Genomic DNA, 15,883 nt, shown 5'->3' on the forward strand with positions numbered 1-15,883 from the left:
CGCTCTTGCATCTCATATTGCATCGACATCAATTTGCGTGTTACGGTTAATTTGAACGTTTAAGGTGACCGTCCGATGAAACGCTAGAATTTACGACTTCCTTTGTTGGAAGCATGCAACTGGAAGTCCGATAGTTCTGAAAGAGTGAGCAGGGTTGGGGCGGATTTCATTTAGCATTTGTGCGCGAAGTTTTAAATCCTCTCAGCCACTCTACTGAACTAAAATTAAACAAAACGTCTTACGGAAACTTGGTGAAAATTGTACCCTAGCATTTAGCGCAGGGCAATTTGAAGGGTAATTCACAGTCGCGTGACCACAATATGTCGCAAGAACCCACAGAGGAATAAAAAACTACAGCACCTAACTTCACGCAAATAATCTGAAGTGGGACCAAACGTAAGATGATGATGAATATATCCCCCTCTATCAAAGTATTTTCATCAACCACGTATCACTGAGTTGTCTTCGGCATTAGTTGGTTTCCTGAAAGCCATTTTTAACAGCCCGAAAATAAGGAATCTGTTCAACAAATACAATTTGTATGTCTTAGATTGTGCGGTGATGACTTCTGACAAATTAGAAGAGGAAACACTTCAATGCATGCGATAATCTCATGGATAATTACGTTGACACTAAACTACTGGATGCAGTTGGAGGAGCATAAGGTTGACGGAAACTCGGAGACTGCGCCCAGCTGACGAGCTCCAAGAAGGGATAAACCGGTCATGGGCTGTCGAAGAGTCTTCAGCAACCTTGTGAGTAGTTTTCTCTACTAATCCCCTATTTTATGGATGTCCCACTGAAGTTTGTTCAACCGGTACGAATGATTCTTACTGGTGTGATATAGCTGTGCGATGTGTTAGGGTATCTGTCCTAACAAGCATCGTTTGTCGACTTTGCTCTCTTCGGATAGCCACTGCCACTCGGGTCAATTATGTCACAGCAATCAACCGAGAGTCGAGAGCGTCTTGCATTGGCTGAGCTTATGTGTTCTAATTAACCTCCGATAGCCGAGCTGAATTTCACCATTTTCGCTGAACGTAGCGCCATGCGATATCCGAGTTAGTTACAAGCAATCTGTTAAAATAATGCCACGGGCGCGTCATATAGAAAGACCGGTTGGCATATATGAGGTCACTTTGTATGAGGCATAATATTTTACGAATCGAAGAACGTGACGAAATCTCGAACCATGGAAATGTGAAGTGTCACACAGGAAGAAATGTGGACGTAGCCCCACAAGCCAATATACATCCGATAGAGTTACCTGGAGCTTCAAATTTAGTCATACCTCAAAAGCAAAAGGACAACTTCTTGGGGCTCATCAGGAAGGCGAATCCCCCGAGTTTTCGTCAACTCTATGTTCTACTCGAATCCAAACTCAAAGAAATTAGCGAAATACACCAATTTGCAAACTAATTTGGTTTTGCGAGAGACTCACCTAGAACCCAGCTGAATCACTTGTTTATGATGTTTTCAGGCAACTGAATGTGCTGCACCAGGCCGCCTCATGTTTCAGTCGCTACGATACTCGAGATATCGCGACACATGCATAGACTTTGTCTGGAAACACCACAAACGAAAGATTCAGATTCCGATTCCGATGAGTTTCCCGCAAAACCAAATTTGTTCGCAAATGAGTGTATTTCGCAAAAGAGTAGCTCTCTATTTAGAATTCTACGCTAAATATAACTGGAATTTTCTAGGCTTACATATAATCATGTTTCCATGCGACCACTGTTCTAATATGTCATTCACTTTATGCATATAAATCGAACACTGTGTCAATTTAGACTTGGTTCCCAAAGCAACAATCCCACCTAGCGCTGTGGTATTTTGTTTCCTAGACTGGGTCGCTCTAGATGAGGAGAGCTGTGTTGCCAACGGCGAGCATTATGCTGAGTGTTCATACGCAAAGTCACCTGTATGTCTACCCATCAAACGTGAATAAAATGAAAATAACACGAAAATCCACGCGTAAAGCATATCCATACATACACACACAACTGGATGTCAAACTCATGTCAAACGTTTACACTGAAATTTCTAACCGAGGTAGTAACAGCCGATCGGTCTGGCGCATTTTACAAGTGTTTGTCGATGACAGGTGGCCAGGCAGCTGGGAGGTCTGTGACAGCTGTTTGTGTGTCCTTTTCGCTGGATACCTTCGTTTGCTGGATGTCAGTTCTGTTGTTGACAAGTGTGCACTCGTGACATGAATTGAAAGTTGGAAAGGAGTAATTTCTTACCAATGAATTTCGACGGACGAAAATGCTAACGAATACATAATTTGAAAACTTCTGAATGGAAGCAATCGCTCGAGCTCGTTGAGATACTATCATACTTGAGAACACTGGACAGAAGGTTAGCTGTGTGGCAGTGATTGCAAATCTAGTATCCAAATGAAAAATGCACATCAAGCGGGAAGAGGCCTCATTTCGTGAATAAAAAGCCTTTGGAAGCCAAATGTGCCGTCTAATTCTAGCCGGCGGAAGGAATGTCTGAGCCTTGAACTATTAATGAGTATGCCAATGAGGCCTCGATTCGAAGATATTATCAATTGCCTTCCTACCAACATTCCGAATCGCGTGGCTAAAAAGCTTTCCTGTGGGAAGTGCTTATGCCTGATGGTCCGTTCGGTAGTGATGTAGCTTAGCTCAATGTGTGCTTCTTCATAATGGTAAACACAAGATAGTTTCGAGTTATATCCGGCTCTATGTAAGTTTTGAAATTTCCCACCACAGTGGGCGTAGGAGACATCGGACTAGAGAAAGCCTATGGCTGTCAAGCGCTTCGCAAGGTGACTACACAAACGAGCAATGATCATACTAATTTCAACGAATTATCCTCGAACCAATCGGTCGAACACAGCACAACTGAAAGCAACCAGGGGCCACAATTAGGGAATGAGTGAGATGTACTTGTTTTGTTCAGTGTTGCAGGCATATTATTTGGGGACTCTGAACAAACACTGGTTGACGGTAGCCGGTGCCAGGCCCAGTAAGGAACGAACCAATCACAATAGAATATTCTTGAGGTCAATGGAGTGCTAGTAAAGGAGAGCGATTACCTGCATACAAAAGAAGCCTAAAATCCCTACATAAGTAAACTGGATTTTTCCTGAGTGAGAACTCTTACCTCTGCCCAGTTCCTGGATGTACAAAAGACTGTTCTTAACTTGTATGGCGTTGGTTGTACCCTAGGTTCTATTTCCTGACTCATTTGCACTGCCATTTTTAGGGCTAGACGTTTACAACATGCCCTTCGTCGTCAGCAGCGTTGTTCCCAAAAGGAGAATGTTCATTGCCTGAACAGACATTTCACTACCTACACACTTTCCCATTGAGGAGTGCAGCCTCATAATCTTAGCTGTACACCAGAAAACGGAACCGATCTAGCCCACGTGATCCTCGGAGCAATCAATACCAACCATCCCATCAGAGTGACTCACCTTCTGAGGAATTCCTACTGGGAAAGTATACTCTTTGGCTATCCCGGTATAGGACCATCCGCATTTTGTAGCCCAAAATCGACGACCAACTTCAAGCAAAATTTCAGTTGTGCTGGCAACGAGTACGGGCTAATGAAATGGACAACAGCTTTGCGTCAGTATGACTACCAAGGAAACCCTCAACACCTCCAAGAGTAAAATGTCACAAAGCCTGTATGCTTGGATGATGGACTTGTTTGATCCTGAAAGTATGCGCACATTTTGGTGAAGCCATCAGTCATTTACTTCATTGATTTTACTAAAGAATGATTCATATGGCTTACCTAGAACATTGTAAAGGCAACATCAACGAGTTCATTGTACACCTCCAGGGATAGGTGGAAAGTAAGGATCACCCATCTGGTTTTTGTGAAAGCTTGTAGAGGTAACTTTGGAGTGACGTAACGATTTACTCATACAGTAATCACGGAATTCATCGAGTTGGCCGACCATAGCCGTTCAAGCAGTAAAAACAGCTGTTGAGTTGCTGCAAGGTAGTCATCCATCGGCGTGACCAGATAGACACTTTTCGATCAACGGGAACATAACCAACCGTAGCCGAGGACCCATAAATAAGCAAAAGCAGAGCACTCCACTCTTACACAGATGACGTTCAGCAAACAAAACTTATTAGGAAATTGGGTACTGTCCAAAGAGCCATGAATTGTAATGAACGTGAACACAAAATTCTCCATACGTTGGCATCTATCTTCAAATTTCGTGAGCGCTAGCCCTGGAACTAAGGGGAATTTGGTTCAATGGGTTGAGTAGAGCCAGCCCGTCCTACGAAGCGTATGCAACCGCGAAAAACCATTAAATCTTACAAGGGACTACAACTGGTTGGTACCTTAAAAGCTACCCTGACAGATAACTGACCCCAGTTCCATAGAAATGACATTTTCTGCTTCCTCCTTCAACAGAGAACAGTAGACAGTGTCGCGAAGGCAGCTTTACATTACGAACTAGAAGGTCGCACTAAAATCAATTGAAGATGATCAACCAGAAGGAACTGCAGTTTTCGAAATCAGCGGGGTGCACCTAACAAATCTGCACTCACAATCTTCCGGTTACTGACTGAACACCATGACACTTGGTCACATGCGGCTCATCAGTATTGCGTTCTTTTCCTACTGACTAGATGCTTGAGTATCGGCTTCGCAGCGGGGACATCCACGAGATTACCCATGGCTTGCGGATGAGGAGGCGGATTCAAAGTTCCATATGAAACCTTATAATGCAAATGAGGTTTGACAAGTGGTCACTGGAAAATTAGTCTACAGTAGATCACATGACATGAACTGTGTTGCTAAGTTTTACTCGGGCAATGAGAGTACGATTCATTCTCATGATTCCTAAAAAGAACGAAATGGTGACACATTGTTCGCGGCACTTCGGTATACACTAACCTCACCTGCACAACATAATCTGTGCAATTTGCTGGACAATTTTATCCCGGCATGTAAGGTAATTTTACACTACAGATACCTCTAATCTTTTGTACTTCAACCAAAGCCCGATTTCGACAGAATATGGCAGAGTTAACCCAACCGATCAGTAGCTGCGAATAACTTGTTCAAGCACACTTGTAGAAATTTTGCGTGGAAAACCTGATGAAAAGGCATTGTAGCGATTGTTAACCGTACTGTGAGCTAGCTGAATGTGTCAACTGCCACAACCACGTACAGAAAACTACCACAGAGTTTCTGTATTTTTCCTATAGTTGTGACGTCTTTGCGGAACTTCACTCCTCCTCCTTGTTCCGCTTTAATGCTCAAGATCAAAGCCTTGAATGGATGACGCAAAAGAAATTTCCCCAACCTAGTATAGCTATCAAAATTCAAAGAGAATTTTGAACACTCCGTTAGTTTCACGAACAACGGGAACATCGAAATTTTAAGAGACAAGCATGCCAATCGATAAATGGATGAAAGTCACCGTCAGAGGATGCTGAATTTGAAGGCCTTGGATCCGCGCACTTTTTTTAAGACGCCATGTCTCGAAAAAAATCCGTACAACTCGACAACAACCTCAGCGTCTCGACACAAGCCTGGAGATAACTCGATGTCACAAGTGGTGACCAAAAGCAGGCACGAAACCGGGAGAGTTACACACCTCCAAATTCTGGGTTTGATATGGAGTCATCGTCAGAGCTCCATCGAGACGCTTCGAGATTCAGTCCGATCATTTAAAAGATTCTCTTGAAAAATTTTATTAGGGGAATTCCGTGACATCTTGAAAATGGAACCGATAGTACAGGTGCCATGTATGAAATGACGTAGTTCAGCTCACAGAAGAAAACCAAACTGGATGTTAATAATAAAAGGAGTTGATAGTAGCTTGGTAAACATGCGAATACACCACTCAAAACTGAAGTGCGTTAACGAACTTTTTAGCAGCGTTTATACGATCCATAAGGAGTAGCTGAACTCGCCCAAGGGTAAGTGGCTAAATTTAGTGACTGAAGGACATCGCCCCAGAAAGGGATTGTTTGATGCGAACCATTCAGAATACACCAGCGGAACCATTGTGGGGCGACTTAGACATCATATATATCAGCCACAAGGTGGACATTATATATGCACTCCCCAACTTTTACGGCCGTGGGTAGCTCCAGCTGTATTTCCATCTGTGTGCCTTCATGACGATAGTGAATTCAGTGTTCAATTCAGACACTACTCTCTTTCGCAGTTGTTGGGGTACTTCTATTCGGGAACGAAAGAGCTGTGAATGCAACTTCAATCATCGAACGAAATTTCACACTCGGTACATTCCGGCGTCCAGCCAGCTGCCATTTTCCTCGTTAGTGACCATTTGCGAGTCAAGTTGCCCTAACTTGGATAACTCTGCTTTAGCTTTCAACCCCAATCTACTCACAGTTGAGTGGGCATGCTGAAGAGTACTCCTCTCCTCCAAACACCTACCAGTAAGCACACCGGTAGTAATTGAAATGAGGTAGTTATTAGTTATGTACTACTCATAAGGTTGCTGAAAATCCATCGACAGCCCACAACCGGTTTCGCCCTTCTTGGGGCTCATCAGGTAGGCGCAGTCCCCGGGTTTCCGTCAACCTTATGTTCTACTTGAAACAGACTCTATGGATCACCCAACAGCAGGTACCTGTGGGAGCACCTTGGTTAAAACGGTGCTGTGCGACACTCAAAACAATGAGTCAACGTATCATCTTTGCCATATAATCATAAGCCACGATGGCAAGTGACGTCGTGTCAGTGCAAGTGTTGGATAAGGATAAGGAGATCGACTATTTTGCGACCCCAGGGTTTGTGGAAAGCAGTGGCCACTTCAAACAGAGTGAACAAGGCGTGAAACTTGTTGCCTTGTTTCGATGATTCAGCCAGGCGTGAATAGTTGTGTTGTTTGTCATGAACATGTCATATGCCATCACGCTAGATCCGATTCTGACCAAGCCACCGGTTTAGAATTCGACTGGTTGCGCTTGGTAAAGACGTAGATAGTCAAAGCTTCACACCTCTCAGACGAAGCCACCAACCGCTTAAAGCTGGTGCGGGCGAACGCGTGCGTCTACGCTGACGGCTGGTCAAGAGGAAATGTGATTGATCCCATTTAAACCCACCTGATGACCTCTATGTGACGAGACTTTTCGGGAACCGGCCACAACTTCACCACAGATACAAATCGATTACACTCTATTTCTCAGCAAGCTGTCGGATTCACAAAATAATTCAGTGCATGGTAACATGTAAGATAACCACACCATTTATACTACCTCTGCGCAAAAATGCGACCAGCAGCCGCTTGATTTCGGGACACTCTGCCCTGGCTGAGAAGCAAATGCCAGTCAGTTGATTCTTACAACTTCGTCTGACGAATGTTGAGATGGAACATCAAACCTTGTGAGCATTCTTGAGTTCTCGGTTCACAAGCGCTACAGACTCGTCTCCCAATATATGTTCTGTGAAGAGCAAGTCCAAAACACACCGAATGTCATGCACATTCCAAATCTCCGGTACTAGTGCTCGACAGCACATAAAAGACAAACCACAATTTGGTTTGAAAAAACAGCAGACACATGAAATACCTGCCAAGACAGCTTCACGATATCTCACGAGCACTAACCCTCCTACTATGGTTTCCAAAAACGTGCATTTCTCAATTTGTGTGACTTGGATAAAGTCGCTCTACAGTGACGAAGAGTGACATCAGCTAGGAGCGAGGGATAAAAAAATGGGTACTATAAAGCATTGTAAGGCATAAAACTTCATTCTGTACATTTGTTAACATTAGCAAACATGATATTCTCCAGCAAGCCGCTGAATTTTAGAGTACGTTGTTGACAAGCAAAGGATGTAGACAGTTTTTCTACGGGATAGGACACACCCTACTTCAACCTACTCTAAACATATCGCCAAAGTCTTCGCAACAGACTTCTTCGATCGGTTTCGTAATGCAGGCACAATGGGTATTTGGGCAACCGACCCACACGAAACATCTCACTCTAAAAAAGAGCTGCCAAGGCTGCTCCACTGTTCGCTCAAACCAGGTGAATAAAAGCCGTGCTACCCAAAGACGATGAAAAGCCCAGACATTTGGGCAGAGAAATGCAAAAGGGTCTGTTGATTAAAAGAGGCATGAAAGATACCAGTGAAAAAGTGACGGAAGCAAGGATGTCATACTTACAGGAGCAAAATAGAGAACAGGAAGGAAAGTAACTATGAATAGTGGGAACTTCGTCGGGGTCACCTAACAGTACCAACGATGACCGGTTGTAAGTGGCAGAAATGCACAGCGATCGTAATAATGCGACAACGGAACGATAAGACCAGAGAACGAATTAACACGAAAACTGAGTACAAGGAGATTTGAATAAGAGGGTTCAAAGGAGGCAAATTATCAAACTGTGTAGTAGTAGTAGTAGTTGCAGCTGAAAAGAAAGGAACGAAAATCAGTCACTGCATGTAAACCCAAATTATATGGATGCATTGGGTAACGTACGTTGAAAGTATGCCAAGCTGACAAGTGTAAAATGAAGCCTCAGGACAAGTGAAGAACAAGTATTTGAGCTACCTCACATCAGCACCCTGTCCTGCCACCAACAATAAGGAAACACAGGAATCCGACTCGTATTCTAACTGAAGCTTCAGAAGTCGCCGAATAACAAGGAAATCCGGCTGCTTTTGGTCGTAGCGGGGGCATCAAAGTGCCACAATAGTCAACTTAGCAACCATATGGACGTTCAACTGAGGCTCACTCCATGTCAGAGCAGAAGTGCGATGAAAGCACTCCGCTCACAGGGCGGAATGAGAGGCCAATGTCACAATTAACCCATCGATTTCGTCAGGCTGCAGTGATATCTTGAGCAGTCCAACTGGACAAGCGTCTACGACGCATGAAATATGGACTGCATCTACAGTGGACAGCACAAAACCCAAGGCTATTTTATATAAGTAATTCCGCCCCTCAGGTCATACAAGTTTTTAACATCCCTCATCAACGGTTAGAGCACGAAATTACTGACCGGAAAGTCCGTGGTTCGGACTCGACCTCTGCCTCTTGACTTCTCTTGTCTACGCTTGGGCAACCTGGCAGTATCCCAATCCTCGTATTTCCTTTGGGTGGCACGTCAGCCAGGCACCAAAATGGTGTTACAGCTGAACGGGCATTTTATGGTCTTATGATCAGTAACACGTTTTAGCTTTCCTGTGCTGATACTTACGGTTTTACCTAGACAGTTGTGGATGGCACATGGTGGCTTGCCACATAAGTACACTTAAATGACATGATCATATTCTGAGTAATTATCGTAAAGCACTTGATAACTAGATGGCTGTTCCTAGCACCTCATTCTGTTGCATCCCATAAGTTTTTTTTAAAGAAGACTATCCTTGAGTTTGTTAAAATCACTTACCCTGGGAAGCTGTAGCGTATTGGAATAGAACTACTGTGCTCTACTTCGACAGATTGAACGAGAGTACATTACTTTTTTTCACAGAGAAACTTCACCCAAACCTACTTGTAACGTCCACATAAAATCATTCAGTGGAATTGAGCGGTTGGCTTGACGGGAAGGCCGCATCTTGAGACAGTTTTTCTGTGGTCAAATGAAGAATGAAGTCCGGACTTAGATACGCCAGCAGGTATATCACAACCCTGAGACACTTGGGGAAGGTTTTATGCATTGTGGCTTCCGTTTTGGAACAAAGGAGAAAATGGAGGTCGAAGAAGAGACGGAGAAAAGGCTATCTGCTCAGGGACTAAAGGTTTTGAGAAATGATCTCTTAAATGCTCCTCAGCACAGCCGTGAATATATGGACCTGCGCGAAATGCGGACGTGTATACCCTAACTGGGTCAGCCTTGTGTCCACTAAAACGGGGTAACTGATCAGAAGTAATTCTATTCTATTTGCTGGGCAACTCTCCAAAACACTTCCAACCTGCCGTCGACCACATGGTTTACGAAAAACCGTTCGTGAGGGGACTAGGTGACGTTGGCAGTGTATAATAGGGGGAGAAGCGTGGTATGCCGTTGTAACTTGGCGGGGACGGCAGCTGTATGATGCTCACCAAGTAACGGGTAACGAGGCTTATTGTCATACCAACACGTCAAGACCAACGGTCGGCTTGAGATAAGCCTATTCATGATCTTACTGTCTGGAGTTTACTTCTGTACCGACAACTTGCACATGACAACACAACCACTTGTGGCTGTCCAGTTGTGAGCAGACAACCTGGTCCAACTACTGCTAACCGGCAAATGCACTCCACATACCAGTCTCACAGGCCGATAAATTTGTATGCCTCTTACCAATTTCACATAAGGAGAACAATGCTATTTTATTTAACCCCAGACTTACCGAAACACAACAACTTGTGGAACAAAAAATCGAAACTGACACATTTTCGCCGAATCATAGCTCACCTATCTGGATTCGGACAAACTGGAAGTGGGTATGGTCAAAGTATCTGAACTAGATGAGACCGGATGGAATCCTACTACACTGGAGGGGGAGAACTCTCCAAGATGTGTAGCTGCTGTCGGGGCTTGTGGGCTGGAAGGATGAAGGACGACAGCCGCGTGTGCCGAAGAATCAGAATCACAGAGACTCGCGGGCAGCTGGTCGACTGTAGAGAGATTAGTAAATCCGTAGAGAGACGAAGAAACCTCAAATGGGGTTGCAGTATCAGTGGTAACAGCGACTGAGACATGGGGTGGATCAGATTCGGTAGGAACTTGACTTGTTATTGATACAGGTCGCAAAGGAATGGTTTGTTGACTCGATGCTGCTGTATGGGGACCATAGGGGGTAACCGGCAAATGCACTCCACATACCAGTCTCACAGGCCGATAAATTTGTATGCCTCTTACCAATTTCACATAAGGAGAACCCCTCAATGCTATTTAACCCCAGACTTACCGAAACACAACAACTTGTGGAACAAAAAATCGAAACTGACACATTTTCGCCGAATCATAGCTCACCTATCTGGATTCGAACAAACTGGAAGTGGGTATGGTCAAAGTATCTGAACTAGATGAGACCGGATGGAATCCTACTACACTGGAGGGGGAGAACTCTCCAAGATGTGTAGCTGCTGTCGGGGCTTGTGGGCTGGAAGGATGAAGGACGACAGCCGCGTGTGCCGAAGAATCAGAATCACAGAGACTCGCGGGCAGCTGGTCGACTGTAGAGAGATTAGTAAATCCGTAGAGAGACGAAGAAACCTCAAATGGGGTTGCAGTATCAGTGGTAACAGCGACTGAGACATGGGGTGGATCAGATTCGGTAGGAACTTGACTTGTTATTGATACAGGTCGCAAAGGAATGGTTTGTTGACTCGATGCTGCTGTATGGGGACCATAGGGGGTACCGACAACCTCACAAGACGGTATATTCATTTGACTTCCAACTTGAACAGTTTCTTTGAAAGCTGGCGAAGAGTACGTTTGTATCAAATTCACCAGTTCAGACGTTGCTGGTGGGAACTGAAAGTTCATCTGACTGGTAATCAGACTTGTTACTGCATCCAAAGAGGAAAGTGACTGGAACCCGCCAGATATTGGCTGTATGTTTGGAACGCGCTTCTTTGGGTCGCCAATATCCGTACCAAAGAAGTTTGAAGGAAGCGTGGCTCTAGGGCTTCGAACGCCTGGAATAGGAAGGTTGCTACCGTCTTTGATAGGTTTGATAGATTTTCGTTCACTGCTACTTAATGCACTGGCAGCAGCAGCAGTTGCAGTTGCCACAGCATGAGCATCAGCTGCGGCGCTTCGAGCGTTCAATCCGCTGGTGGAGCTGCCGACAACAGAAGATACAGGGACAGTAACTGATGTGTGAGAACGATAGCTGCTGGAGTGGGGGAGTATAAAGGACCCAGAACTGCCATTTTCTGCATTGCCCAACGTCATACCCGATACGAGATCATTCGAGCCAGTTTCTGCCGCAACAATCATGGCGGTAAGTGCGGTCACTGGACGATGGGACGCGGTAGTGTGGCTCGGATTGGCATTCGAAGATAATCCAGTCAAGAGTAAATTACTTGGTTTAGGTCTGACACTACCTTGAGGACCGCTGGTAGTTCCAGATTCAGGGCGATCTACATCATACGGGAAAATATTGGCCTGGACTGGTGCGGTCAGCGACGCAGACGATAAAATGCCCTTATATGTTTGTGGATGACATGGTAGTAATGTTTCAGAAAACTTTGTGACGTGTAGCTGAGTACTATTAACCTGGGGACGAGATACCAACGACCCTGATTCTCCCGTAAGCTGTGGACGATGAGGTGTGACATAGTGATCCAACGGTATGCTCGAGTCAGTGTTCGAGTCCGTGAGCAGATGCTGGAGGCTAGTGCTAGCTGCATGATGTCCGACAAACGATCTAGGAAGAGAGGCTCCCATAGTCTGCCCACGACCAGCACCCAGATTCATCGGTCCCCTGTGAAGACCGTAATCGGGCAAGGTGGTCGAAGCTGTTGGATGGTGAGTTTCTTGTCTGAGGGGAGGATATTCTTCGACGTGCGCAGTTGAACTCGGTATAATGGGTTGAACAGACCGTTTGAAATTTTCTTGATCGCTATGCACTAATGACATTACAGGGGTTGTCGATGTGGAACTCAGACAGGCAATAAATGGTGGTTCTGGAACCTTAGGTGTGACCCTGCCAGATGGGTGGTCAATTTTGATACTATGACTACTATCACGCCTGTGTGATGACGGTTGTGCATTTTCCGTTTGATCGACTCCTAAACGAGGTGTCAGTGGAGTATTTGGAGTCATCAGAGGCGGAGAACCGTTACCAGCAAGCGCTGCCTCGGCCGCTGCAACAGCTGCTTTTAAACTAGTTTGTAGTGTATTTACATATTGGATCTGGTAGGATTCGTAGTCGAGTTCTTGACGAAGGACACCGCTGAGCACGAATTCCTCGTGATGGACGGCTGTCGAAGAACAAAACAAGATGGATTGATTCGTAATTAGGAAGCAGTTTCCGAAACTAACCCTAATGAAATCTGACCCGTCATAAAAAATATTAGGCCAACTAGAAAGCGAATCATACGCTGGCAGGATGGATATCGTGATAAAAAAAAATGACAAACAATGCTTTACGTGTGTAATGTGCAACGACCCATGTGCGGTTTGAATGGCGCAGAGCTCTGTTACCAAGTGTGATGTTCCAGACGGGGAATAAACACCGATATCTCCGTCACGGTTCGTAATAGGTTCTTACATACATTTACTTAACCAGCACAGAATTTGGGGATCCGATATAGACTTTTTGCAAACGGATTTTTACAACAGAACTAATACAAGCATACGGAGGTGGATCTCAACCAGGGGGATATCCACCTACGGGGAATTTTGAGGGTTCGGGAAGGAGTGAAGCACTGATTCGTAAAATGCGAATCCTGTAACGCTACACATATTCGTTCGTCCGATGATGTTTCGTATGTCATAACTGCGTCCCCAATTATCTGGCAGTTGGTTGTACCACATGGTGAACCTACGATTCTTTGAAAGTTCGGTGAAATTATGCCGACTTAGTCTGTCGCATTACCTATCCCATTACAATGGTAAATACTTCGCTTTCGTAGAGAATAGTTACCATTCATTTAACCTTTTCTCCAGGTGCATACCCGTTGAAAATGGCGACGAAGAGAGGTGCAAGTGATAGGGAGGGTTCTGCACCAGTCGTTTTTACGGTACTAATTCTTCAGCACGACCGCGTGATACGCATGGCTAATGAAGTGCCAGCGCATTGGTCCGATACGGTCCTTCTGCAAAATGGCCCACTCTTAACAAGACCATGATGAAGAAAGGTACTTTTAAACCTAGAAGTGTTGAAAGTCACGGTAAACGTAGTGTCTGACGGTAAAAGCTAATGAAACGGATAAATGGATAGAGTGAGATTGCAATCATTTGTTACAAACCGCATACGAGTGGGACGGTGCTCCTACATGTCACATGATTTCCGTCTTCCTTTGTGAGTTGGACACAGTTACCTGGTTTCTTTGAAAACGTAGGTCTACGATGACGACGTTTGGAGTTTAGACCCTTGATATGCACCCAAATATAAGCTGGAGATTGAATAGATGTACAGTGCTGACGAATCTCAATAAGGACGAACATATCCTCGGCAAGAGGAATGAAATTTCCAAACATCCCCATACTATCAACAAGTCTACATTTGTGTCTACCTACCGTCGTGAGGCAGGTTTTCCTACTGGTCACGAGTTAAATGGAAGACAGCCATTGGTAAACTAGGAATGTTTCCCAAACGCTCCTCTGAGATTCCTGGGACTATCCAGAAAAACTGTCCCACCATTAACGAAAATATCATCCAAGAGTAGAGATCGCGCTTGCGAAACACCAAAAAGGCTAGCTGTCGCGATACAATTTCTATCCAGTAGATAACATTAGTTATGGTAATACTTGAAATATTTTATTTCTTTCGACAAAACTCCAATTGGTCATTATTCTCTTTCAACATACTGGTGAAGTACATGGTGCGAAATGGGCTGAGGTTTTGTGGTTTAGCTAATGAATATCACTCAATGAGACCTTTATAGTGAACAACCAGTAGGCAAAACAATAATTCTTACGAGCAGTCAGTAGAATTACCGTCGCTATCTCCTATTAACCTCTTAAATTCCTACAATTGCACGGGGGCTCAGGAAATCAACTAGAACTATACAACTAGGAGGAGGACGAGCTATTTGGGCCGATTTGTACTTTATCTTGGACAATGGATCAAAACACTTAACTGCTTGATAGAACACACTATCTCCTATTGAAAGAAAGGCAAACTGAGGTGGGTAACTCTAGTAGAAACGGACCCAAAACACCACACGACGTAATGTTGCCTTCTCATATAAATCTCTTACGAACAAGTTTAGCTATCTGTCTTTCACGAAATCATGAAGGAACTGGATTAGATTTCCATGAATGCTCTCTTTTGCAAACGATTTTGTGTTTGACAGGAGACTCAAGGGAATCCAACTGAATCTGTCGTCTACGGTGGTCTGCTTCATTGTTAAGTGGGAACCCCCAAATCAGACGACCAAAACAAGCCAAAATCGACCGCAGTAGTGGGCGGTACCTCTGACTGACAAATGTATATAAAATTCAACAAAAATAATACAACTACTCGATCAGTTAAAGTGCAGAATTCAAGCAAGCAGCAAGTGACCGATCTCATAAGAACCGCTGCTGGAAGTTAGAAGATAAATAACTAACAGTTTCAGGGCACTTCAACTCACCTTTGTTCCCGGTTTTGATTCGCATCAAATAGTTAGCCACGTGACTATCATCTTCATGACATATTATAAGTTGTTTTGGTTGGGGCAACAGGGCCATCTTCTGTGTCGGCCGTTTCTGACGTACGACTCCTCCACATGCTCGGATCAATTTCGCACAGATGTCTCGATGACACGCTCCAGGAGACAGCCAAAACTCTAGACCACCGAACAGACTTGCTTTGGGTCCAAGCATTTGACGCCGCTTGGCTCTCTGAAGGGATCGACTGAGGCAGACACCCAGTTGAGTTTCACCTTCTGGATCATTAAGAAGCCATGGTGTTTCGTCTGCGATGCAAAATGTAAGGGAAGCGATATTTATAGAGCCAGTCGGATCAAAACTAACTAAACTATTGAGTAGGCCCATGAGCAAGCAATTTTCGAAGGTAGTACAAATGCATACCTGACCCACACAAAATGTAATTGAACCAGTACGTTTACCAGAGTGGGTAGAGAAATAGTCTCTCCATGATTGCAACAACGAAACTGGAGGGGTTGAACAAAAACCCCATCACTCTATAAATGGGGTGATGCTTCAGCAGGAAGACACCAAGCACCTCTGCACAGCTGAATGGTTGATTAACTGTGACCATACTGGATGAATCAGCTCAAATCTCCGGACTA

The 15,883-nt window shown here is 44.5% G+C and overlaps 2 protein-coding genes across 2 annotated transcripts in view; one reads left to right on the forward strand and one right to left on the reverse strand.

Annotated features, from left to right (window-relative positions):
• Nucleotides 1-1,488: 1,488 nt before the first annotated feature.
• On the forward strand, nucleotides 1,489-9,144 carry T265_03167 (hypothetical protein; the record flags this gene model as incomplete). Its single annotated transcript, XM_009167580.1, has 3 exons — nucleotides 1,489-1,642; nucleotides 1,848-1,924; nucleotides 8,968-9,144. 3 exons carry the CDS (start codon nucleotides 1,489-1,491, stop codon nucleotides 9,142-9,144), a joined length of 408 nt encoding a protein of 135 aa, XP_009165844.1.
• Nucleotides 9,145-10,946: 1,802 nt separating this feature from the next.
• T265_03168 (hypothetical protein) overlaps nucleotides 10,947-15,883 on the reverse strand; it is a gene marked incomplete at both ends in the record, with an annotated part of 12,150 nt that continues 7,213 nt past the window's right edge. The window contains 2 exons of the mRNA XM_009167581.1: nucleotides 10,947-12,904; nucleotides 15,224-15,547. Coding sequence (XP_009165845.1) covers nucleotides 10,947-12,904; nucleotides 15,224-15,547 — 2,282 coding nt within the window. The remainder of the gene's footprint in view (nucleotides 12,905-15,223; nucleotides 15,548-15,883) is intronic.

Source organism: Opisthorchis viverrini (assembly GCF_000715545.1).
Source record: "Opisthorchis viverrini unplaced genomic scaffold opera_v5_43, whole genome shotgun sequence".
Classification (NCBI taxonomy): domain Eukaryota; kingdom Metazoa; phylum Platyhelminthes; class Trematoda; order Opisthorchiida; family Opisthorchiidae; genus Opisthorchis; species Opisthorchis viverrini.